The sequence below is a fragment of the Zalophus californianus genome, chromosome 4 (assembly GCF_009762305.2).
Source record: "Zalophus californianus isolate mZalCal1 chromosome 4, mZalCal1.pri.v2, whole genome shotgun sequence".
Lineage (NCBI taxonomy): Eukaryota > Metazoa > Chordata > Mammalia > Carnivora > Otariidae > Zalophus > Zalophus californianus.
In genome coordinates this window covers 190,551,635-190,577,355 of record NC_045598.1, presented here as the reverse complement: position 1 = coordinate 190,577,355, position 25,721 = coordinate 190,551,635, and the positions used below count along the sequence as shown (strand labels likewise).

Here is a 25,721-nt window from a genome sequence, read left to right as displayed (position 1 = left end):
CTGGGACCCCCCCCCCCTCCCCCGGGGCCCGCCTGCTCTCCCCACAAACCTGAGGCCCCCAGCTGGGCCCCCGCCCTCCGCCCCGCTCCCCACGTGGGCGCGTGCCCTCGGCAGGACGCAGGCAGTCCCGGGCCCCGAGGCCGGCGGCCCCAGCTTTACTGGGGCTCGACCCTAGAGGCTCCCCGGTGGCGGGGGCACAGCACCCACATCGGGAGCAGCACCTGCAGCTGCTCGGCCGGCAGCCACCGGGCCTTCGGTGACGAAGACGACGCGGAAGTGCCCCAGGCGCGCCGCCTGGAACCGCGAGGGGCTGTACTCAGGCTCCTCGGCAGGCCGCAGCAGCCACAGGTAGCCCTCCTGCTCCAGGAGCCCCCAGCCGCACGGCCTCCAGCCGCCACCGCCCCACGGGGAGCAGGTACACCTCGTGCAGGGCAGACACCGGCGGCTTCCCGTACCTGCGGGGCAGGCCGGTGGGTGAGGCGCCCAGGCGAGGGGCCCCGCCTAACGCCGGCTCACCTGAGCGGCCCCAGCAGCGCCAGCCAGATCCTCTCCGGCCACAGGTGCACAGGGTTCACTGCGTCCACGTAGTCGGTGTCCTGGTAGCGCAGGAAGGTGGATGCCTGGCCCGAAGGGTCGATGACAAGAGGCCACCTGGGAGCGGCCACCAGATCACTGCTGCCCACCCAAACACTCCGCCTGCCATCCCACCCAAGCCTGACCACCGACCGGCCGTTGGCGCGGATGCGGTCACCCACGTCCTTCATTAGGATGTCGTGCAGCTCGGTGACCTGGCATTTCAGCCCGAGCACCACCTCCTCTCCTGTGGAGTCATAAGTGGGCTGGGGCACCAACGGGAGGGCCTGATCCCTGATCCCCCTCCCCGGGCCCGGTCCCCCAGCGCCGCCCAGCCTCCTGGGTCTGCTCCCGCAGCTCTAGCCTGGCCATGGCCAGCATCTCCTCGGCCTTCCGGGCCTCTAGCCGAAGCCGGTCCACCTGGGTCTCTGCGTCCCTGATGGCCTGTGGGAGAGGAGGGACCCCAGGCTCCACTCAGAGCGAGGCTTTACTCCCTCCACGTGGCGCAGCCCAGACACCTAAGGAGGGGAGAGCGGCCCCCACTCCACCCCGGGAGACCGCCGCTGGAAGGCGGCGCCCACGCTCGGGAGGAGGGGACGCAGGCCCCTGGAAGCCCAGGCCCGAGAGGGAGAAGGCCCACCTGCAGGGCGAGCTCAGCCCGGCCTGGGCAGCTCGTTTCACACGCCTCATGCTCCGCGGTCCTCCGGGCGGGCTCACAGTAGGCCTGCTGCAGCTGGGCGCGGGCACCGGGCCGGGGCTGGCCTGCTGCGCCCCCAGACCCGCTCCATCCCTCTGAGGCCAGCGGCCTGCCTGCCTGTCCCCACCCCCCGTCCCCGTCCCCGCACCGGGGACCTCTCACCTGTGCGTGCCACTGCCGCTGTGCCCTTGCCGACCGCTGGACGTTGAGGTTCATGCTGGGGAGGGGTGGCCCGGTCATCAGAGGCCCTCCCTGCCCCCCTTCCCCCCGCCGCACCGCTTGGCCTCTGCCGCCTCCTGGACCCGGCGCTGCCGCTCGACCTCCATGTTCTGGAGCATGGCCTCCGCGAGGCTCAGGTCCCACGACCGCAGCACAGCAGCCACGGTGTCCAGGGAGGCCACCTAGGCACAGACGACACTGGCCCGGAGCTCAGAACGTGTGTTCCATGCTCGGCCTCACTCTCCCATTTTATGGACAAAGGGCGCCAACTGGCAGAAACATGGCCCCAAAGCCTTATCATGGTGCAGCTGCCCCCCCACAATGAGACACCCAAGAGTCCTCTGGCCTCTCCATCCCTTTCCCGGATCCCCTCCTCACTCCCCCCCCACTCCCCGCCGCGAGCCAGTCCCCCAGGCCCCCTGCAGGCGTTCCACTGCCTGTTGGCACACCCGGGTCCCACCCTGCAGTTCCCTTCCCTAGCCGTGGGGGCCTGCACGACACCCCTCCAGGAGTGGTAAGGGGCCCGCCGCTGCAGGGGAGGGGGTGCTCCTGGCCACGCTCACACACACACCTGCTCCGGGGTGCTGCCGTCGTCTGCGTACACCCGGGCGTCAGCTCCGAGCTTCAGCAGCACCTCCACGGCTTCCAGGTGCCCCTCGGAGGCTGCTGGGTACAGCGGTGTCCGGCCGGAGGCGCTCCGCGCGAGGCGCTCCTGAGGGCTCCGCGGGGGCGGCCGTGGCCCCCAGCCCCGGCCCGGGCGCCCACCTTGCTGTCGGGGCTGGCGCCCTGCCCGGCCAGCAGCTGGATGGCCAGCGGCTGCCCGCCGGCCGCCGCCTCCGACGGCGGCGTGTCCCCGCTGCATTCCTCACTTTCCACCAGGGCCACGCGCTGCCGCCGCCGCCGCACAGCCCCCGCCTCGTCGTGGCCCAGGCCCTCGCGGGTCAGCAGCTCGTTCGCCTGCGCGCAGGCCCGCGGTGACCACGTGACCACGCGCGGGACCCCGGGCCGCCCCGCCCGCCGCCCCGCAGGACCGCCTGGATCTCGCCCACGTCGCCGTCCAAGGCCGCCTCCCGCAGCCGGGCCCCGCGCTGCTTCTCCTCCCGCCGCCGCCGCGCCGCCTCCTGCTCCCTCCGCACCAGGGCCACGAAGGCCTGCGGGCGGACCCGGACCGAGGGAGCCCCCGCCCCAGTTGCAGGGGCCCCGGCTGCCCCCACTGCCGCGCAGGCCGGTCTCACCTCCCTCTGCGGCTGGTGGTCCTGGTGCACCCGCTGGCGGCGGGCCAGCTCCCTTCTGGCCAGGAGCTGCCGGAAGGCGCACTGGGTGACAGTGACGGCTCGGTCCTCCGCAGCCCGTCCTGGGGGACCGAGGGCACTCAGGGGTCCCTCCAAGCTTCCGTCCAGAGCCACTGGGGCCTCCCACACCAGGTGCGCCAGATCTCCAGGTCCACATCCCTTCCCACCCAACCAAGGGCCAGAAATGTTCTAAAATCCACAAAGGCAGGGACGCCTGGGTGGCTCAGTCGGTGAAGCGTCCGCCTTCGGCTCAGGTCATGAACCCGGAGTCCTGGGATCGAGCCCCACGTCGGACTCCCTGCTCGTCGGGAAGCCTGCTTCTCCCTCTTCCTCTCCCCACCTCCTCCCCCCACCCCGTGCTCTCTCACTTGCTCTCAAATTAAATCTTTAAAAAAAAAAAAAAAAAGCCCTCAGGGTTGTAAGTTTGAGCCCCACATTGAGTGCAAAGGTTGCTTAAAAATAAAATCTTTAAAATCTGCAAAGGAGGCCACACTGGATTAACCCACCAGCAGAGAGCAGAGGAGGAGGTATGAGAACTGAGCTGAGAGCAGAGGGAGGGCCCGGGGCCTCTTGGCCTTCCTACCCCAGCCCCGACCTAGCTGGGACCCCAGGAGACCCAGCTGCGGAGGACCAGCTGGAGGAGCTAGCAGAGGACCTGAGGGAGGGTGAGGAAGATGGCCTCCAGCACAGAAGTCCCCTGCACCCCGGAGGCCCCCCCAGCATTCAGGCAGCCACGTGTGGAGGCTGGGCTGGCCAGGCTGAGGCGGGGGTCTCCACCCACCAGCCCACTGGGACTCAGAAGAGGGAGCCCAGGCTGTTAGGCCCCACACCCCAGCCACGGCGGAGCGTCTGAACGGACGGAGGCCGAGCTCTGGACGCCGCCTGCACCGGCCACTCTCCGACAGCTCCGTGAGTCACGGAGGAGCCTCGGAGGGATTCAGTGAGACCCGGGAAGAGTCAGGATGGAGAGTGGGCGCAGACGAGGAGACCGAGGAAGGGCGCGCCATCGCAGAAGTGGGGATGGCGATCATGGATGAAACGAGCGGAAACTGGGATGCAGGGACCAGCAATGCGGAAAATATTTAGAGATAAAATACAGAAAAATTTCCTGAAGTAAATCTTAAGAGTGACAAAAAATATACCGGTAATCAAAACTACTGGCGCCGGTCACATCCTAACCAGGTTGTTGAACCTTAAAAAAAGAAGAAAAGCTCCTCAAGCTGCCAGCTAGAAACAGAGAGCAAGTCGGGCTCTCCTGAAATGCTTCGCATTTCACAGCCACAGTGCGTGTTACTAGTCGGTAATCAGCACCCACAGAATTCTGAAGGGTTAGGGTTAGCTCAAGAAGATTCAGAACGCACTTCTCCTCCCAGCCTTCCCACTGACCGCGACAGAAAGATGGCCAGAATGACTCTATCATGACGTCTGGGTGGAAAGGCCGTAGGCGAGTGCGGGAGGGTGGCCCCAGCCCCGGGAGGGGGCTTCATCTGGCCACACCCACGGGAGGGAGGCCCACAGCCGGGGCAAGGCTCGGGCAGACCACAGCACCAAGGGGACAAAATCTGGGTGCAACCCAGAGCATTCAGTAAGGCTTTGGGTTTGGGTTTGCCAGATTGAGCTAATAAAAATACAAAACGCTATTTTGGAGATGTACACACAAGAAAAGGATTCGTTGTTTATCTGAAATTCAAATTTAAATGAGCGCCCTGTATCTTATCTGGCAGCCCTATTGGGTAGAAATCCTGAAGAACTCCATTCTTTGGGAAATGAAGAACCCTCATGGGAATGCAAGGCCCAGCAGCAAATCATTCAATCCTTGGTGGGATCAAGGCACTCCGGAGTTGCCCCTCGCCTTGATGCCAGCCAGAGACTAAATCTTCGCTGGAGAAGAACATTGTCCAGAACTTTGGCATATCTCCAAAAAAAAAAAAAAATTTTTTTTTTTTTTTTTTTGAGAGAGAGCGTGTGTCCATGAGTCGGGGGGTGGGCAGAGGGAGACGAAGAGAGAGAATCCCAAGCAGACTCCACACTCAGCACAGAGCCCCGTGCAGGGCTGGATCTCAGGACCTGAGATCACAAGCTGAGCCCAAATCAAGAGTCGGACGCTGAACCGGCTGTGCCACCCAGGCGCCCCTCCAAAATGTTTAATATGCAATGTATGGCACCCAAAAGATAATCAGGCAAATGAAGAAACACAGTATGATGGAAAAATGAAGAAAATGATAAACAACAGAAGTAGACCCAGAAAGAGCTGATGAGCAGCTCTTGGATGCGGACTTCAAGTGACATGTTCAGGGAATTAAAAGACAAATTAAAATTCTCGGCAGAGAACTGGAAACAATAATAAAGAACCAAATGGAAGTTCAAGAATGTAAAAATACAAAACCTGAAATTGAGAGTCCAGTGGGTAAACCTAACGGCATTATAGACATGGCTGCCCACAGAACTGGTAAGCGGGAGCGCGATGCAAATGAACATGGTCAGCGTCGAGGTGCAGAGACAAGAGGAAAGGTCTAATACACAGGTAACTCGAGTTGCAAATGCAAAGGACAGGGAGGAGGTAGCAATATTTAAAGAAAAATTTTCAAAACTAACGGACATCAAGTCACAGCGTTGACATGTGTTATAAATGCCAAATGGGATAAGTTTGGAAACAAGCAGGGAAACACACACACACCAAAGCACACCATGGTAAAATTGCTAAAAACTAAACACAGCAGGAGAAGTCTTTAAATTAGTTAAAGGAAGGGGTGCCTGGGTGGCTCAGTCAGTTGAGCGTCTGAGTCTTGGTTTCTGCTTAGGTCATGATCTCAGAGTCGCGAGACTGAGCCCCATGCTGGGCTCCGTGCTCAGTGGGGAGTCTGCTTGAGATTCTCTCTCCTTCTGCCCCTCCCCCGGCTTGGGTGCTCTCTTTCTCTCTCTCTCTAAAGTGAATAAATAAATCTTTAAAAAAATAAATTACTGGCAAAGCCACACTGAGTTACGGGTGCCAGCCCTTCTGACTCCTAAGGACTTTGCCTTACATGCTAGCCTTTCCACTGCTGAGGTTCAAATTTGTGCCTCGGAAATCATTTGTCGTGTTTTATTTTTTAGCATCAACTGGGAAAGTTGAAAACTTAAATCCTCAACTGCCAGGGTCTTCTATAGTATCAGTATGTGTTTAGCAGAAAACCAACTCCGTAATGAATGGAATTCAATTCCACGCATGGTTTGTTCAAGCACACTTAATAAGTAGCTTATTTTTTAAATGTCTTTTTTAAATGTAAATATTTGGATGAAGTTTTTAGACTTTGTTTTGATATATGCTTTTGCTACACCAACCATGGTTTCAGAATTCACCTTTTGAGCTAATTGGTTTCAGAATCTGTAAAATGAACCAAGAATCTTGTGTATCAAACCTGTCACGCAGACATGTGAGAATAATGTGTTCATAAAGCATGGATTTTGGGGGGAAAAATAAAATTCATTCATTAATTAAAAGAAAAAAGATATATTACCTTCAAAGGGGTAAAAAATAAAATCAAGGGGCGCCTGGGTGGCTCAGCTGGTGAAGCGTCTGCCTTCGGCTCAGGTCATGATCCTGGGGTCCTGGGACGGAGCCCCACGTCGCCCTGTGTCAAGGGTCCCAGCTCAGCGGGGAGTCTGCTCCTCCCTCTGCCTCTTTCCAGGCTTGTGTGCGTTCTCATGCTCTCGCTCTCTCTCTCAAATAAATAAACAAAATCTTTTTAAAAAATAAAGGTGAAATAAACACACCTTTGGACAAACAGAACCTAGAGGGGCCTGGGCAGCCGGTCTTGCTGGGGAGACGGACACAGGGTGTGCTGCTGGTGGGACAGAGCAGCTGAGCCCGGTGTGCAGGTGAGGGCAGGGATGCGGTTCAACAGAGAGAACATCACAATTACCTGAGCGTTCACACACCCACAAAATAAGAGCATAGGAGGAGCATAGGGGTAATTAAGGGTGCGGAGGCTCGCGCGAGGTCAGGACAGCGGGCAGTCACACTAGGCTTGAAAACTCCAGGGCAGGTGGCCACGAAAAGATTAGTCTAGAAACATCGTGGCAGACACAGCATGAGGCAGAGCCCAGTGGAGCATGCCCTGCGCGAGCCCTCTCCCTGAGCACGGGTGACACCTGTGACTTGCTTCTGGCCGAGACAGCATGGCAAAGGTGATGGCACTTCCCCTGCTGACGTTATACCTTATGGGATTCCCTCCGGCAGACGGGCCTTACAGCATCCAGGGGCCACACTGGGGAACTACGGGCCGTCTGTGAGACTGAAGAGCACCTACGGCCGGTGACCAACGAGGAGCCGGGACCCAGGCCCGCGACCATGGGAGACGAACCCGCCAACAACCCAAGAGAACCTGCAGTGCGTGCATCCCACACGAGCCTCCAGATGAGACTGCGGCCCGGCCAGCGTCCAGATGGCCACTACAGGACCCCGAGATGGGGAGCATGCTGTCTTTGGTTGCTAAGTGCAGATCCACTTGTTAGGCAGCAGCAGGAAATGCAAAGTTATGCCCGACTGCTAGTGGCAAGTGAACTCTGAGGCAATAAGCAGCGCTGGGGCTAAAGGAAAAGACCCCAGAATAAAGGGAGCCGTCCGCCAAGACAGCATGGCTCTTGCAAGGCCGTTGGCATCCGGTAACCAGACTCCAAAACACATCAACACTATGAAGAGAAACTGATAAATCTAAACCCGTAGTAGGAAAGGTTAGCACACGTCTCTCAGTACTTGTCAGGACAAACAGCCCCATAAGCCAGTGAGGACACAGAAGACGTCCACAACATGGCCGGCAGACTCGCCGGCTGACAGGTTGAGAGTGCTGAACCCAGTCACTGCGAGGCACGTTCTCTCCACGCACACACGGAAGACTTACCAAAACTGACTATAACCTGAGCTATAAAGCACATTTAACAGATATCACATAGTTCAAGTCATTAAAAAATACACTTTCTGAATATAGCTGAATTAAGCTTAAAATCAAATAACTAGAGATACCCATATATTTAGAAATTCTGAAATACATTTTATAATAACCCACGCGTCAGAGGGGAAAACACAAAGAAAGTGATAAAGCATGTTGGAGTAAACATTCATGGCCACGCCCCATGGGAAAGCTGTGTGGGGCCTGGAGAAGGGGCCGGCTTGTCTGTGGACCCGGGCCCCACAGCAGAGCCTGAGTGGGAAATAAGCTTTTCTTGTTTTTTTTGTTTTTTTTGTTTAAGATTTATTTATTTATTTTGGAGGGGGCAGAGGGAGAGGGAGAAAGAATCTCCAGCAGACTCTGCACTGAGCGTGGAGCCCGACTCAGGGCTCGATCTCACAACTCCAAGATCACGACCTGAGCGGAAACTACAAGCCAGACACTTAACTGGCTGCACCGCCCAGGCAATCCTAAGCTGTTGTTATTTTGAAAAGCAAGGAAGTTGTTCCTGGAGACCTGGCCTATCCTGACCCGATGCAGACACTGGTAGCAGAAGGCAGGTGCCACCACCACAAGTGCCAGGCGGAAACAGGGGGCCTGGGCTTGAGGCGAAGGCCGGGGGAGGGCAGCCCCCGTCCCACACTAGCAGGAGGCAGGCTGAGTGGTCGGAGGCCAGCCTCTGGGACAGACTGCACGGCAGACGAGGTATTTCATGAACTTGTAGCTCTAGGAGATGAGGCAAGAAAACGCGCGTGCAGCAGGTTTAGGCAGTGCTGGCCGCTTTCGACAAGGTTCTTCACAAAGACGAGCTCAGAATACAACTGTATGTTTTGCCAGGAAAATGCAAAAGCAATCAAGTCCGGAAATTCAAGGACCACCTGGGTGGAAGCTGCAACCCCTTCAAATCGCGAAGAGTAAAGGACACAGTTGACAAGATCTCTGAGGGCCACGGGCCGTGAAAGCTCAGCCTCATGTGGAGGACAAAGTAAACGGGCTGCTGCCACGTCCCCGTGAAATGCAGGAGTGGTCAGCCCCCGACTCTGGGGAAAGACGCCAGGGCAGGCTCTCCCGTCAAGCTCTGTAAGCCCCCGGCGCCCACAGTCAGTGCCTGTGGGAGAAGAGAGAACCAGGGGAGGCAAGGCCAGGAGCAATGCCGGCCTCAGCTCTTGGCGTGCGAAGCCACCTGCGGCCACCTGGAGGAAGCAGGCAGCAGAAGCAGCAGGGGACCAGCACGTCTCCACGCTGCCCCGTTCTGAATGGTGACAGAGTGGGCGACTTTCTGGCATGGCTTCACATTGTTATGAGGAAATGGATTTTTGGGGGGTGCCATCTAGTAGTGGTGCACCTTTCCCAGGCTGGTGGAACCCCAGCCCCGCAGGTGTTCCTCTCTCTGTGCTCTCGCTGCGAGAGGGTCAGTAGAAGAACGTGCATATTTCAAGAACTGTGGGGTCCTTGGAAGACAGCAGCAAGTGAAACACCCCTAAATTCCCAGATCAAAACCTGAGGGGCTTTTTGTGACCTTGTGAAAACAATCTTATATGTCACAGACGCGAGCCTGAGGCACATGAACACAAAATCCAGGCGTGATCGTGCCTGTCAGGAAATCACCACGTGAGCCCCGAGAACAGGGATAGCCACTCCACCTGCTTCCTAGGGTGTGGACTTGGGTTTCAGTTTTGTGGTTCATCGATCCCAGGACCCTGAGATTAGGGCCTGAGCTGAAATCAAGAGTTGGATGCTCAACCAACCGAGCCACCCCGGTGCCCCTACTTCAATAAATAAACCTTAAAAAGAAGTCCAGCTGTCTAGAACTCAGTCATCAAACTCGCGTATCTCATTTAAGAATGCAAAACTACGGGGCAGCCGGGGTGGCTCAGTCGGTTGAGCATCTGCCTTCGGCTCAGGTCATGATCCCGGGGTCCTGGGATCGAGCCCCGCATCGGGCTCCCTGCTCAGCGGGGTGTCTGCTATCTCCCTCTCCCACTCCCCCCGCTCCTACTCTCTCTCAAATAAATAAAATCGTTTTTTAAAAAAAGAATGTAAAACTATGTACCTCCCTGTCCATTTTAAAGTTGACGCTTAAAATTTTTCCTAACAAGTTTAAATAGTTGCAAGGGATCCAATTTCTGGTATAGTGGTGAAATTTTAAAATAAAACACTTACTTTACCAATGGAATACAAATACCGTAGCTGAGCTCCTTGCCAACAGGAAGTGAGCTGCAGTAATCCATGGCAAGAAACAGTATCACAATGAACCAAAGCAGCACCCATGGATCCCTTTGGGAGGAACCCAGCGACCTGTCCCAGCCTCCCAAACAACCCTTGTCCGTTGACATGGGTGACCGTCCCTGGGGGAGCAACAGTATAGCCAGACCGCAGAGACTAAGCACTGGGGCCCCAGACACCGCGATGGTCCCCCAGTGAGCATGGGGGCATCCCTGGGCAGGAGATGGTGGGATTTGGGCCCCAGCTCGCAGACCCACCATATGGTTATTCCCCCCAGTTCCTGGATGTGTCCCTTAGATGCTGTAAGACGCCCTCCGGAGAGGCCCATGTGGCAGGACCGACAGCCAGGAGGAAGCAAGGTTCTCACCCAACGGCCCACAAAGAAGCAAATCCTTCCCCAGTCAAGGACTGGGATAAGACCGCAGCCCAAGAGAGCCCCCCGTGGGCTGTGCCTGGACGTCCGGCCCACAGGACTGAGAGATGACACCAGATGTGGGAGGTGTGAAGCTGCAACCGGTAACGAACACGGGGCGGCTCCCACCACAGCCAGCACACACCCGTCCCGTAACCAGGAGGCAGAAGCAGGAGTGGCTTCTGTCGCCAGTGTCCCCGTGATCTACCCACGGTAGCTGTGTTTCTCCTCTGCGGGGCTCTGAGGTACGCCGGGGGAGGTCTCAGCTCCCAGTGAACGCTTCCACTGGGCGACGGAAGAATGGCTCGAACCGCAGAGGGAAGCCTCTGCCCGCGCACGAACCTGACACTCAAGGAGGGGCATTTCCATACGAGCCGGGGCGACACGTCCTGACCTCCCACAGGGGTCAGCTCCCTGGTCTTCACGGGAGAAGGACTGTGTCTGGAACCCAGGTGTGCCCTGGGGGGCGAGAGCCCATGAGGATTCACACCCTTCAGGGAGAGAACCCAGGCCCACTGACGCCCCAGCTGAGGGCAAAGGACACGGGGAAGGGGCAGTGGGAGGGGTTCTAAGAGCCACGATCGGCCTCAGGAACAGGGTGCGTATCTGCCTCCTCATTTGTTACACATATTTGTATATATTAACCCATATCTTCTTCTACTCTATTCTCTAACTTTTTATTTAATTTTAGTTTTAAAATTTTATTTATTTGACAGAGAGAGACACAGCGAGAGAGGGAACACCAGCAGGGGGAGTGGGGGAGGGAGAAGCAGGTTTCCCGCGGAGCAGGGAGCCCGACGCGGGGCTCGATCCCAGGACCCTGGGGCCGTGACCTGAGCCGAAGGCCGACGCTTAACGGCTGAGCCACCCAGGCGCCCCTATTCTCTAATTTTTTTAGAGATTTTATTTATTTTAGGGAGAGAGGGCAGGCACAGGAGGGAGGGGCAGAGAGAGAGAGAATCCCAAGCAGACTCCCTGCTGAGCACAGAGCTGACCGTGGGGCTCAATACCATGACCCTGAGGTCACGACCTGAGCCGAAATCAAGAGTTGGACGCTTAACTGACTGAGCCACCCAAGCGCCCCTTATTCTCTCATTTTTTATGTCAGACTTGTTGATCCTGGGAAACTTTATACCATTTAGTATTTAAGCGTCAGGAAATCCAGGTTCCAGGTGGAACATGAGGGAATCTGGGGTGTAATGAACATCAGTCAGAGGTGTGCTGATGGAAGGACAGTGAGGACATCTTCGTTCCTACAGAGCGTGCATTTCGTTGGGCAGAGGCATTGCAAGGGGAAGTTCACGAGCACGTGAAGGCGTGAGCGGAGGCCACAGCCGAAGGGCTGGAGCAGGTCCTCCTCTGTTCAGCTCTGGAATGCTGGGGCTGCGCCACGCTGCTCCCCAGCCAGCTTCCTGTTGTGTTCTGCCAACAGGGGGTACGGGGGGGCGGTTAGAAGGGATTTCCTCTTTCCTGTCCGCTTGTTCTCACGCCACCCCAGCAAGGACCATGCAGAGGGCTCTGTGCCAGGACGAGAGTAGTTTTTCTGGACCATGTCATGACCTCAGCCCAAGTATAGGCCCCCATCACCCCTCACTGCACCCAGGCTGGTAACCAGTCAGGGTTCAGAACAGATTGAGCAGGGAAGTGCAAGTCAGCTCCAGGAAGAAGTAGCCTGCTTCCAAAAAACTTTTTTTTTTCTGCAGGAAATGGTTAATGTTAGTCTGTAAACCCTTCACCTGACTAGGATCCTTGCAAAGGCTCAGAGAAGACTCCCTTCACTAGAACAAGAAGAAAGACACTTGTGAGTGAATGCAGAGCTCACTCTTGGGGGTGGGGGGTGGGGGGGGAATGTCCAGATTCTAGAAGAGAAGAGCTTAAGTGGTACAAGACAGTGTCGATGGTCGTGAGGGGCAGCAAGCTGGAGTGGTGGTCACGACGTTCTGACCTGGAATGGGGCGGATGGGCAGTGTGTAGGGTGCTGCTCAATTTGTAAAACCAGAAAAACACCAGGCGCTGCCAATCAGAAATCCGACATCAGCCACCACAGTCCCTCACCGCTCCCAGACAAGCACCAAGGTCAAAGACTCCCAGCTCTCAGACCGGAGGGGAAGCCAGTTGCCCTTGACGGAGGATCCAGCAATGTCACAAGTTCTCTCCTGACACTGAATATTCTCCTAGTCCTTCCTCGGAGGAGTCGGTGGCCCTCTACCAGGATTAACTGTACACGGGGGGCAAGGGGAATACACAGACTTTTTGAGGACTCTTAGATACAGTATCTAAACTGATCCTGAGACTGCAGATTTGTAATAGCATCAGGATCCTCTGTCTATAGAATGGAGATCAGTCAAAGATGGTGCCGTGGCTTGAGTCCACTGCCACTAGACACAGGTCCATGGGTCTGTCCAGTAAGCTGGGATAGATAAATTAGCCACCGGCAGAATGCTCACATTGGGTCCTTGACCAATGGGGTCATTACAGCAGGAAGAGCCAAGTGGTAGCCCATGGAACTTACCCATACCCACCAAGATAGTGAACAAGATAGAAATAGCACTTTCCTAGAGGAATTGTAGAGATTAACAGCAACACTAAAGACTTGAGGGACCCACATAAATATAGTCAACTGATCGCTACAAAGGAGCAAAGACAGTCTTTTCAACAAATGGTGGTGGAACACTGGTCACCCATATAAAAAAATCTAGGCACACATCGTACACCCTTCACAAAAATTAACTCAAAATGGATCATAGACCAGGGGCACCTGGTGGGCTCAGAGTGGAGTGTCCAATTCTTGATCTTGGGGTTGTAGGTTTGAGCCCCACGTTGGCTGTAGCTATTGCTTTAAAAAACAAAATCTTTTTAAAAACATGGATCACAGGGGCACCTGGGTGGCTCAGATGGTTAAGCGTCTGCCTTCGGCTCAGGTCATGATCCCAGGGTGCTGGGATCGAGCCCTGCATCGGGCTCCTGGCTCAGCGGGGAGCCTGCTTCTCCCTCTCCCTCTCCCTCTGCCTCTCCCCCTGCTCATGCTCTCTCTATCTCTGTGTCTCAAATGAATAAATAAATTTTAAAAATCTTTAAAAAAAATAAAAACACGGATCACAGGGACGCCAGGGTGGCTCACTCAGTTAAGCGTCTGACTCTTGGTTTCAGCTCAGGCCATCATCTCAGGGTCGTGGGACTGAGCCCGGTGTTGGGCTCTGTGCTCAGCGGGGAGTCTGCTTGAAGGTTCTCTTCTTCGGTCCCTCTCCCCACTTGTGTGTGCACACTCTCTCTCAAACAAATAAATATTTATAAAAAATGGATCACAGACCTAAATGTAAAATGCAAAACTATAAAGCTCTAGAAAGGACATAGGAGAAAACCTAGATGACCTTGGGTATGGGGATGACTGTTAGATACAACATCAAAGGCACCATCCATGAAAGAAATAATTGATATGCTGGGCTTTTGCTCTGTGAAAGAACTGTCAGAGAGTGAGAAGACAAGCCACAGATGGGAGAAAATGTTTGCAAAAGACGTATCTGGTAAAGACATGTTATCCAGTATATTCCAAGAACTCCTGACACTCGACAGTGAGGAAACAACACAGTTAAAGAATGGGCCAGAGACCTTAACAGACACCTCATCAAAGAAGATACACAGATGGCGAATAAGCATATAAAAGATGCTCCACATCATATGACATCAGGGAAATGCAAGTTAAAACGAGATCCCATGACACACCTGCTGAAATGGCCAACATCCAGAGCACTGACGACACCAGATGCTGGTGAGGATGCGGAGCAACAGGAACGCTCAGTCGTGGCTGGTGGGAGAGCAGAGTGGTGCAGCCACTTTGCAGGACGGTTTGGAGATTTCTAACAAAATTAAACACACTCTTACCATGTGATCCAGCAACCATGGCCCTTGGTATTTACCCCAAAGAGCTGAAAACATATCCACATCAAGACCTGTGCATGGATGTATGTAACAGCTTTATTCAGGGTCACCAAAACCTGGAAGCAACCGAGACGTCCTTCAGTAGGTGGACAGATACGTGAACCGCGGTCCATCCAGACAATGGAATATTATTCAGCACTACATAGAAATGAGCTCTCGAGCCATGGAAAGACATGGGGGGACCTTAAATGCATATTGCTAAGTGAGAGAAGCCAGTCGGAAGAGGCTCCATACTGTGTGATTCCAGGTCTCTGACACTCTGGAAAAGGAAGAACCATGGAGACAGATGAGCGGTCGCCAGGGGTTGGGGGAGGGAAGGACAGTCAGAGCACAGAGGATTTAGGGCAGGGAGACTGCTCTGTATGACACTCTACTGGTGGATGCGCGTCATGACACGTTTGCCCAAACCCACGGAAGGTCCAGCACCTGGAGTGAGCCCTGAGGTCAACTAGATGCTGGGTGATGATGATGCTTCATGATCATAAACCCGCGTAGGTTCATCGACTGTAACAAATGCACCCCTCTGGTGGGGATGATGATAATTGGGGAGATTGTACATGAGCAGGGGTAGGGGGTGTATGGGAAATCTCTGTACCTTCCCCTCAATTGAAGGGAACCTAAAACTGCTCTAAAAAAAATAAAGCCTAACTAAAAAAAAAAAGAAAGAAAGAAAGAAAGAAAAGACCCAAGACAGACAGGCTTGAGGAAAGCAGGAGTAGTGGTCCCCATCATATCTCTGTTGAATTCACCTGTCTGGCCTTTGCAGAAAACAGATGAATAATGGTGGAAGAAGATGGACGACAATGAACTTGAACAGGTGGCAGAACCGGTCAGATGGGCTGTGCACGACTGACTTGGCAAACGCTTTCCTCTCAACGTCCATCACTGGGAGGACCCAGGGCACCTCCCCACCGCAATCTGGCCAAGACTGCAATGCACTGTCACTGTCTTCTCTCAGGACCAAGCCACACTCTGGCTTCCGGGGGTAATACAGCTTATAGGGAATGTAGGAGGCAGAACAAGCCCCCCAAAAATGTCCGTGTCCTGTTCCCTGGAGCCCGGAAATGGGCTGTGTTACATGCAGGAGGGAATTAAGGTTACTAATCAGGTGACCTTAAAATAGGGTGATCATCCTGCATTGTGTGGGTAGATCCATGTAATCACAAGAGGAGAGAGAGGCGGAAGAGACTCGGAGGAAGGTCAGACACAGGTAACAGTGCTGACCTGGAAGGCAGCGAGAGAGGCCACGAGCCAAGGAATGTGGGCACCTCCAGAAAGTGGAGGGACAAGGGCACGGATTTCCCTCTAGAGCCTCCAGAGAGGGTTGCAGTTCCCGAGGCCTTTATGGCGGCCTCGTGTCAGACTTCTAACCTCCAGAAGAGCAAGAGAATAAGTCTGCACCGTTTTAAACTGAGCAATGTGTGCTGGTTGCAGCCACAGGAAGCTAGCACAGGAACCTAGACCGTCCTGGTGCTGCCCGGATTCTCAGACTTCCAGACGTAGGGAGACAAAACCAGCGGTCTGGGGAAGCTCTCGGGGTTCGTGGATCTGCAACTTGCTAGGACATTGTAAGGTAAAAAATAAATCGTTGTGCTTTGTACCTCCTTCCTCAAGAAAGAAGCCCACTGGTGGGCAAGGCTGTTGGGACTTCTGAGCAGCATCCTGTCTCTGGGAATACCGCACACCCCATTTGCTGGGAGACCCAGAAGGCTAACGGTCCCAGCAGGGCCCAGAGGTTGTGGCTGAGGCATGAGCTGCCAGGCTGGGGCCACCTCATCAGCAGGTCCGACATGCTGTAGGTATTTGTGGGCAAAAGGGTGCCCTGTGGAACCTCTGGTGAGCCCCCACAGGAGAGGTGCAGCAGGGCTCCAAGGTTCTAGAGTAAGGCTGTGCCTTCCGTGGCAGAACACTCTTCTTGTTTTAGAGAACATCTCCTGACCTCCTGGCCCTGCTGGAGACTGGAAGTCCAACCAGGGCAGGAGAGAACATGCCGCCCGAGGAACCCATCACAGCCTGCGGTCCTCACTCTGGGGACTCCTGGCATCGGGCAGATACAGCGGGAATCCACCGCATGGTAGAAATGAAACACCCAGAAGGCCTGAGTCCCTTCCATGACCCAGACAGCCATGCCACGCTCTCCTCCCTTCCGTAGTATTCATGCCTCTCCTCAGTCCACAGCACAGCAGAGGAAAGCCTCGGCCACACACACAGCTGAGTCCACCCGGCGGCACTAACTCAGACTGCCCGCCGTTGTCCTCCTCCGTCAGGAGACCCTGCGGGGCAGCGAGACCGACAGTCTCTGGGGGGGCACCTGGTCATTCACTCCCCATGGATGGGAAGAGTGGCCTGGGCGGCGCAGAAAACTGCCCCCAGGACAACGGGGAAAGGCTTGGCTGGTTCATCAGGAGCCGGAAATGGACAGAGACAAGCAGGGCTGGGAAAGGCAGCAGCAGGAGCAGGCTTCGGGGTGCCAGCATGGGGGGCTGGCTCTGCCTCTCACTGTGACGGCCCCAGAGAGAGTCCACTGCAGAGGAGGTGGACATCCTATGGATGTCGGCCAGCCTCTCTCCTCGGCCGCCCGGTGCTGCTGCGAAGGCCAGTGCATGGGGTGGCTGAGGGGGCAGGGATGCTGGAGACACTTGGGCCCAACAGCACGAGCCCCCCACACCAAGGCCGAGCAGACACTGTCCTGCCCAACAACCTTCTTGGTGCCAACTCCTATGCTCTGGCTGATGATTTGGGCAGGTCATCAGAAACGTGGGTGGTGGTGAGGAGACTGGGGGAGACGCCCTCTGAACAGACTTCTCAGAATAAACCCAGGCTCTGAGAATGGTTTGCCTGTGTGATGCTGACCAGATATCCTCACTGCAAAGGAGGCTCTGGGCTAGCAAACGGACACAGACTTGTTCCCGGCTCACAAGCCATGTGGCCACGGCAGCAGAGTGGGGCCCATGGACATCTTCATCCTCTGGGTGCCCAGGCCTGAGTGCGGCAGTCCTGTGGGACACTTTCTGTGCAAAGGGGACACCCTTTCTTTTGGCTGACATGGGTTCCTGCAGGGAGGCTCCTACTGGCTCAGCTGTTCACGCCACCATCGGCAAAGACCTGCTGGCCCCCGAATGCCCAGTCCGAGCCCCCACCTCACAGCAGAAAGAGGCAGGGCAGTGGGGCCTGCCTAGCCTCACTCACGCCCAGAACAGCTGGCCTTAGAGAAGAGGGGACGGGCCTGCTGGAGGCTCAGGACTCCCACCCTGTCACCTTGGGTGCTGTTCTGAGGAATTCGGTGGGAGCCCCCTGCCCACCATAGAAACTGAAAAAGGAGCCCCCCTTCCCCGTGACAATGAGAGTGTGGTGGAAGTGTGGGCGGCTTCTCCCCAGAAGTAACGGCAGGGCACAGGTAGAGCGGGTTCTTGGCGGACCCGCAGAGTCGAGGGCACAGCTGGTGCGGGCTTCTAATGACAGACGGGGCATCCTGCTCAGACTCCTCGGGGCCTGGCCTGTGTCCTCCACTCCCTCTCATTTCTGCCTCTTTCCCAGCCCAAATCTCCAGCTACTGAGTATCCTTCCAGCACATTCCATCTCTGCTTAAATTGCAGAGAATCAGTCCTACTATGCATAATCTGGAACCACAAGCAATAAATACGTCGCGCATATATAAGGCAGGACTTTACAAACCTTCTGTGGTCCACCCCTGTCCTCGGGACAAGGTCAGGCTCCTTGTCCTGGCCCTTGGTGTGTGGGTGGCACGCTGGGAGTTTATCCTGGGGCAAGGCCAGCACCACCCACACAAGACCAAGCTTGTGTGAGGGTTGAGACCAGCCACTCTGTCTGGGACAGGCCAGAAGTAAAATGGGAGTCAGGAGGCGAAGAGACCAAGGCCAGGGTGGGAGGGAGAGAAACAGACCACAAAGACCTATCTGGACACGAGGGCTTGGGCACAGGGTCCCCAGGGTGCAGTCTCGGGAGACTGGACAGTGAAGAGGAAGGGGATGAGGGGTTTGCCCCAGGATGTGCTGGTGAGTTTGAGGGCACCCAGGACAGGGTGGGGGGTTGCCGTGGAATATGGGTTTGGGGCACGGGACAATGATCTGGTAAAGACTCGGCTCTGGCGGTCGGTGTCAAGGGACTACAGTGGACGATGCCTGCCCTGAGAAGACAGCCTGGGGGCGCCTGGGGCGCCTCGGGGGCTCAGTCGGTTGAGCGGTGGAATCCTGATTTCGGCTCAGGTCATGATCTCAGGGTGGTGAGATCCAGCCCCACCTGGAGCTCCCCGCTCTCTCTCTCTCTCCCTCCACTCTGCCCCTCCTCCCCCATAAATAAATCTTAAAAAATAAAAAAAAAAAAAAAAAAGAGGACTACCGGCGGGCACAGGGTCCCGAGAGTGAGCAGGAGAAGCACAGTGGCACACGAAGGTGGCAGCCCCTCTCCAGTCCCCAGCCGACGACCACCGCGGGTTACAGGCGTGAGGGAGAGGGACTCCCGGACAGGCCGCGCCCCTGGGAGGCGGCACCGGGCCAACCCCGCCCAGCCCTCGCCGGGAAAGCCCGGCGCTGCCGCGGTCCGAGAGAAGGCCGGGGTTCGGCTCCACCTGCCCCGGGGAGTGCCACGCGGCTCCGCGAGCACCCGCGCGCGCGCACACGCACATGCACGCACACCACGCGTGTCCCGGCGCAGGGCAGTCCTCTTCCCGCCAGCCCGCCCGCAGGCCTGCCCATCCCCTCCGGCCCCGAGAGCGGACGCGGGGTGCGCAGGCTCTCACCTGCCGGGGCCTCTGGGCACTCAGGGGCCACGGGCCGCTTGGCCGGCTGGCCGGTCTTCCTCGGCGGCTGGCGAGTCTCTCTCGGCTTCCCTGGGGGAGGGGGAAGTCAGTGCGGTGGAGGCGTGGGCCCACCCCTTCCCATCACCCTCCGGAGGCGTTTAGGGGCTGCGTGGAGGACAGGTGCTTCTCGGCAGTTAAGGAGCGCCCACCTGGGGCATGTCCTCCCAGGCAGTCCGGCGGCGCCCCCTGGGGTGCCGCGGGGGGCGGGGCACCCCTGGCCCCGGGTCCTGAAGCCCGGGCTCTAGCAAGCCACGTGTGGCGAGGTCCCTGCCCTAACGGCCCGGCATCTGGTGCCCTTGTGTGTCCTCCCGTGCCCCCCAGGTGGTGGCCTGCTGTCTACCTCCCCCCTGAAGCTTCAGGGACAAGGGCTGAGTGGGAGGAGGAGGAGGGTGCTCCCAGCAGGGCTGTGCTAGGCAAACCAGTCAAGCCAGTGTGGCAGAGCTGGCTGGGATGGGGCCCTGGGCGTGGGTGTGAGTCAGCGGCCCCAGGCTGGGGAAACGCTGGGGAGGAGGCTGTCTGGGGCCTCCTCCCAACAGGAAGCCCAGGGGACGCCAGCACTCAGGATGGCCCTGTGCACCCCCACCCCCACCAGGGTCCCCCTGGGGATACAAAGGCCTTTGTTTCTGGGGCAGGGCAGCTGGACCCCCAACCAGGAGGCATCAAGGGCCCCTGCCCCACCCCAGGGCAGGCTGGACTGTGCCTCGCTGCCCCATCTCAGTCCACAAAATGCCATCGGGCCTTAGGCCCCGGCTCTTCCCCCAGCCCCCAGCAGGAGGCCACCAGGCTGGGTGAATAGTGTGGCCTCCACAGAGCACCCCAGGCAAGCCTGGGCCCCCGGGGGGCTCCTCTGAGCCTGCCGGCCTGGGGGCTGCCAGACTAGTTGTGCTGGGCTTGTCTGTGGCCAGGGAGGGTCTCCTCTGGATGGTCCGTGTGACTGGGATGCAGCTCCCGGGCCCGTGGGCTGGTGAGCTGCCCTGGACCAGGGGTGGGGGGGGGGGAGGCGCTGTGGCCTGCCCAGGGCAGGCCCAGACTCGTTGCTACACACAGCCGGGATCTGGTTGCCGAGAGCCACCTCCTCCAGTTTCTCGGTCTCCCTCCCAGTCTGGCCAATGAGGCCTGTGGCCTGTAAAGTCCTGCGCCCTGTGTCAGCACGTTAGTCAGCCCTCGAGCCCGGGTGAGCCACCACGCCACCGAGTCCCTATAAACTCCCCAGCGTGGCCCAGCCCAACGAGTGGGGCCCGTGAGGCCCACAGGCAGCGCCGGGGCCTGGAGCTGCTGTGCCACAGGCACCAGCCAAGGGGCAGGGCAGGAGCCGAGGGCCCACTGTGGCCTCCCAGGGATGCCCGCTGCACCTGCCTGATCACGGCTGGCCGGCGATGAGCCAGGGCCCCCAGGGAGCAGACACCTGGTGAAAGGCGCCGGATCGGGGCCATGTCGGGGAAACGAAGTCGGGCTCGAAAACCCCGAGGCAGGAGGGCGGGCAAGGCACAGCAGGCCTCGGGTCAGCAGGGCCCTGAGGCCAAGCCCCCGCCCCCCGCTGCAGGGGGCCCTCAGGACAAGGTGGGGGTGGCCCCTGCGGAGCACGTGACCAGCAACAAGCCAGCTGCCCAGGGACACCCCGGGGTGGCCAAGCCAGAGCGGCCACAAGCAGCCGAGGGGCCAGTGCAGGCCACTGCTCTGGGGTCCGAGCTGGTGTTAGTCCCCCCTGCGGACATGGAAGGCTGCGGGGCAGGGGGCCTCACACTGGGCCTGGGTCCCGAGCTGCTGAGGCTCCATGAGGTCCAGCTGTGCCTGGCCCAGGAGCAGCGGCTGCTGGAGGACCGGCGGCGGCAGGTCCAGCTGCAGATGCAGCTGTGGCAGGAGGAGCAGCTGTGGCAGGAGGAGCAGCTGTGGAGGGAGCAGCTGTGGCTGCAGCAGCTACAGGAGGAGCAGGCCTGGGTGCGCGTGGAGGGGCTGGAGCTGGCCATGGCGCTGGAGCAACTCCGGAGCGAGGGCCTTGAGGTGCTGCAGACCCAAGGCCAGGTAAGGGGGTGGGGGAGGCTCCGGACAGTCTGTGGGGGTGTGGTAGCCATGCAAGCAACCTACAGATTCCTGCAGAGGGCCAGGGCGCCAGAGGCCAGGGTGGCTGTGTGATAATGGTGGGCCCTCTTCACACTCGAGAGGTGAGGTGTGCCCACCACACAGGGTGCTACAAAGACCATGTGAGAGCATGCCCTCCCAGGCTGGCCCAGTGTTTGGCAGGTAGAGAGTGCCCAGAAAGGATACTTGTTCAGGGAAACTGAGGCAGAGGTATTCCTACAGGGGACCCAGGCATCCTGGCCACGTGGGCCAGGGCAGGGAACTGCTGGAGCTGTCCAGGGCAGTGTTTGGGGTGCACAAGGGGAGGGCTGCAGCAAGTCCCTAGGTGGACAGTCAGCAGGTAGCAGAAGTGAGGAACATGCCCACCCTCCCCCCACCCCCAACAGGGCTTCCTGGCAGGCTTCCTGGCTTCCCGCCCTGCCTCCACTGTTTATTGCAGTCTGTGTTCCCAGGGCTTGAGATCACAGAAGAAGCACGCGGCCCTGAGCCCATCATCCTCATTCCAGAAAGGCTGCTTCCTCAGACGCCGCTGGGGCTATTTTGGGAAACTAGGGTCTAACCCCGGCTTGGCATGGGAGAGTAGTCACCACCACCCCAGCAGGGCGCGTGATCTGCGAGCTCTCTGTGGTCCAGGGGCTTGGGTCAGCCCCCCTCCGATCAGAGGGGCTGCAGCTGGGGGGTGGGTGCTCCGTTAGCCAACACAGACCCCAGGGCAGGCCTGGATGCTGGAGGGACCCAGAACTGCAGCCTGGAAGGTGCTGACAGCTTCACAGAGAACTCATGAGTGCCAGGGCAGGAAGGAGAGAAGGGGCCCTTCCTGACCCACAACAGGGTGGAGCCAAGGGCAAGCTGTCACCATTCACTCCAGGAGCGGCTATGGGGAAGGTGGCCTGAGAGAGCACCTGTAGGCAGGGAAAAGCAAGGGGACAGCCCAGGTGGAACGGAGGGTCAGAGTGGACCACACACTCGGCCTGAGAATCCCCAACATGCATTCCAAGTGCGCTGTCTCAGAACCTGTCTTCAGCCCACGTGGGCCTGCATTCCATCTCTGTGTTCTAACGCTGTGCTGCTCCCAGTACTGCTCCCTGACCCCCCCCCCCCCCCCCCACGGCTACAAGTCTCAGGGTCAGGGTCTGGAATGGACTTCTGAGTCCCTGAATCCTCGGGTCTACCATACCAAGCCCAACTCAGAGATTCCCTGAAAGCCACGCTCAGAGGGAAGGGTCTTCTCAGAGCATCCCTGGCAGCTGCAGCGAGGGGCTCACAAGTCAGTGTTGGAGTGGAGGTGCTCTAGAGGTCAGACTCACTTACCAGCAACAGCTCTCAGCTCGGCTCCAGGGAGAGATGGCTGCCACTTCCCTGAACTGATGCAGCTTTGGGCACCCCCTTCTTGCTGCTCATTTTCCTGGAGCGGGGTGGGAAAAGTCAAGGAGTGTGTGCTTAGAGTGGCCTGTGTGGATAGACAGCCTCACGTCCGCCCCACCCCCCATCCCAGCTTCCTGTCGGCTTCCAGGCCCACCTGCCTGCCCTGCTTTCGGCCCAAGTGTGCCCAGCAGCTTCTGGGGAATGCTCGCAAGGACCTCTGGCCGCAGCTCATCCCCCTTGCCCTTGCTCACCTGCCTCCTCCACTCCCTGGTTCACCCATCCTTTGGTCCCGGGCCCTGACCGTAGCCTCCAGGGCTGGGTGTCTTGTACCTATGTCCCTGCTCTGAACCGCTGGGCTGCAGCTCAACAAGCTTCATTCTAATGCATAGCGCCACCCTGCTCTGCTGAAGCCGCCATGCTTCCCCACTGCCCACACCCACCCAAAACACCGACACTTCTGTGCCCCCAACCCTCTCATGTTGTTGTCAGGGCCTGGAAGCAATGCCTTTCTCCCTAGTCCAGGCAGCTGACCCCAGAGTTTATTTCCCCTGGGAGGCCTCCCTTGGCCCAGGTTGGGTTGGGTCCCCTCGCCTCGCCCCCTGCACAGGTACGGCACGGCAGTCTTACCTGGGCGCTGGTGTGACCCCGTGTCTGCGTGCCCACTACCTTCTGCTGGTGGGGTGTCTCACAGTGCTTGGGGAAGGAATTAATGAAACTGAGAGCAACCCTGGAAACCCAGAAGATGGGATCGTGCGTCACGAGTGACGAGGAGGAAGGTGACCAGAAACGCAGGAAGAGGGTTCCGGCATGGACTGGGGAGGGAGAAGCTTGGGCAGGGGCCCTGGCTTGGACACATGGTTGACCGCAGGGCAGGCCCTAAATGGGATCCAATGGGGAACTGGGGTTCTGAGCAAGGATCTGAAGTGTTTAGGGGGACTGAAGACTTCTTGAGGGGGGTCAGTGTGTGCTTACGGGGTCCCCTTCCACGTGGAGCAATGCTAGCAGGGTACCTGCTGAGCGAAGGAGTCTCAGTGTTCGTATGGGGTCCTGTACATGGGCATGGTTCTGTGGGGGAGGATCCTGGTACTTGTGGATGGTTTGCTGGGGGATCAGTGAATGTGGGCTTCCCTGTTTGTGTGTGGGGTTGGTGTGTGAGAGCTTCCCATGTGCATGCGGGGTCTCCTATGTGCGTGGACGGTGGTGTGCGCCTGGATGATAGGCGTGTGGAGTTGGTGTGCACGTAGGGTCCCTTAAGTATGCAGGGATCCCTGTGGTACCCGTGGGGTCCTACGTGCCTGGGGGTCAGCAGGGGTGTGTGCAGGGCCCTCTGTAAGTGGAGGCGTTGGTGTGTAAGGAGGTAAATGCATGTGGCATCCCTTGTGTGTACGGGTCCTGATGTGCCTGTAGAGTCCTTGTGGGAGTGCCTGTAGGGTTCCATCTACCTGGGGGGCATTGGCCTGGGAGGGGACTGGTGTGTGGGAAGGTCCCTTGTGCGCGTGGGTGTGGGGAGGGGTCTAGGGGCGCAGTGTCTCTGTGTGCCAGTGGGGTCCCAGGTACTTGTGAGTATTGCGTGCGGAGAGTGGGGGGGTCCTCTGTGAGGGCGTCAGGTTAGGGGTGCCCCGGTGGCGGGGGATCCCCGGTGCTCGCGGGGTCCTCAAGCCCGGGCCCGCCCCTGGCTCGGCGCCGCCCCGCGGCCTCACCTGCCTCACCTGCCTCCCCCAACTCGCAGGCAGGGCGAGAAGTCCCGCCCCCTACGTCGGGCTGAGCGGTTTCCTAGCGACTGAGCCGGAACTTCCGAGTCACCTCGACTTCCGGGGCGAGGGTCAGGGGTCAGGGATAGGGGCCTAGAGCTTCGGCGAACGGATGGGCGCCGGGGGCAGAGGGCCCCGGGAGGCGGGGCCTCGGCGGTGGCGGCGGCGGCGGCGGCGGGACACCCGGGGCCGGGGGGCGCGGCGGGGACCGGGGGCCGCGGGGGCGCGGGCGGCGGAATGCGGGCGCGCCGCGGGTGGGGCCCGCCCCGCCCCCAGGTGCTGCCCGGGCAGGCCGGCGGCGGGAGCGGCGGGCGGGGCGGGGGCGGGCGCGTGAATCAGCCGCGCGGCGGGCGGGCCGCGACAGGGAGTGGCTGCCGACCGACCGGACCGCGAGGCCGCTGGGCGGCGGTCGGCTCCTGCTGCCCTTGTCCCGAGACCCCTCGCACCCTGGCCAGGTAGGGCCCCCTCCCCCGGCTCGAGCGGGGCGGGGCGCGCCGGAGGGGAGGCCGCGGCAGGGCCCCCAGGGTGGGGGCGGGGGCGGCCTCACCTGGGCGGCGCTCCCACCCGCACCTGGCCCGGGCCGCGCGGCGGAGCGCCGGGCGGTGGGAGCACGAGCGCGGGGCCGCGCCGGGCCGGTGGGGGGAGGTCTCCTGGGCCGCGTGTAACCGGCGTGGGCCGCGAGCGCCCTCGCACGACGCGTCCGGCAAGAGCGGAGTGGGAAAGGGCCCCGGGCTCTGGGGCGAGACTGCCCGGGCCGTCCTCACTCGCTTCCGCCCTCGCGGCCTAGCTGGAGCCTGCGGAGGGTGCTGGGCCTGGCCTGGACCCCTCCCTGGGCTCCTCGGACCGGGGGTGGCTGGGGAGGCCGAGGCGCAGTCTGGTGTCCTGCGTGAAGTGCTGGGAGAGCGGAAGGCCCCGGTACCCTCACGCCCAAGTCCCCGAACTGGGGCGGGTGGATGGGACACCAGGCCCAGGCAGCCGCGAGTTCCTTGGGCGCACTAAGCCCTTTTGGCCCTGCGGGGCACCCCCCGAAGACGACGACTCATCAGCCTCAGTCTGTGCGTCCCAGCTGGCCGAATCCCACCCCCCAACCTCGTCCCTGTTGCCCAAGGCTTGCACAGGTTTCTGCGGGTAACCCGTGCTCCCATCTGTACTTAGTGCACGGTCACGTCGCCTTGCGCTCCTTCCAGTCACTTAGAAAACCCACCTCCTACCCGGGAGGGATGTCCCTCGTTAGGGGCCCACTAAAGCCCTGAGGGCCCTGGAAGATGTGTCCGCCTTGTGTCAGGGGTCGGAGGTCAGCAGCAAAGGAGCAGATTCCTGCTGAGTCATTGGCCTGGGTGGGATAAGTGCCTCTCCCTCCCTCAGGGCAGGCGTTCAGTAGGCAAATGTGTGAGGAGCCACGCTGTTGGGGCCCTGTCATG

At 58.9% G+C, this 25,721-nt stretch overlaps 1 protein-coding gene and 1 long non-coding RNA gene across 2 annotated transcripts; both read right to left on the bottom strand.

Annotated features, from left to right (window-relative positions):
* Window positions 1–155: 155 nt before the first annotated feature.
* IQANK1 (IQ motif and ankyrin repeat containing 1) lies at window positions 156–20,538 on the bottom strand. Its single transcript, XM_035727084.1, is given in 15 exon segments — window positions 156–254; window positions 256–378; window positions 380–455; window positions 517–651; window positions 727–822; window positions 911–1,017; window positions 1,214–1,306; window positions 1,433–1,490; window positions 1,541–1,671; window positions 2,061–2,185; window positions 2,254–2,448; window positions 2,511–2,640; window positions 2,725–2,843; window positions 19,046–19,135; window positions 20,430–20,538. Coding segments are annotated over 15 exon segments (1,686 nt in total).
* Window positions 20,539–21,000: 462 nt separating this feature from the next.
* Window positions 21,001–24,294, bottom strand: LOC113912614. Its single transcript, XR_003516904.2, has 4 exons — window positions 24,250–24,294; window positions 23,177–23,242; window positions 22,496–22,589; window positions 21,001–21,109 (listed from the first exon to the last, which is right to left on the bottom strand). It is a non-coding gene; the product is annotated as an uncharacterized LOC113912614 (long non-coding RNA).
* Between the last annotated feature and the right edge of the window lie 1,427 nt (window positions 24,295–25,721).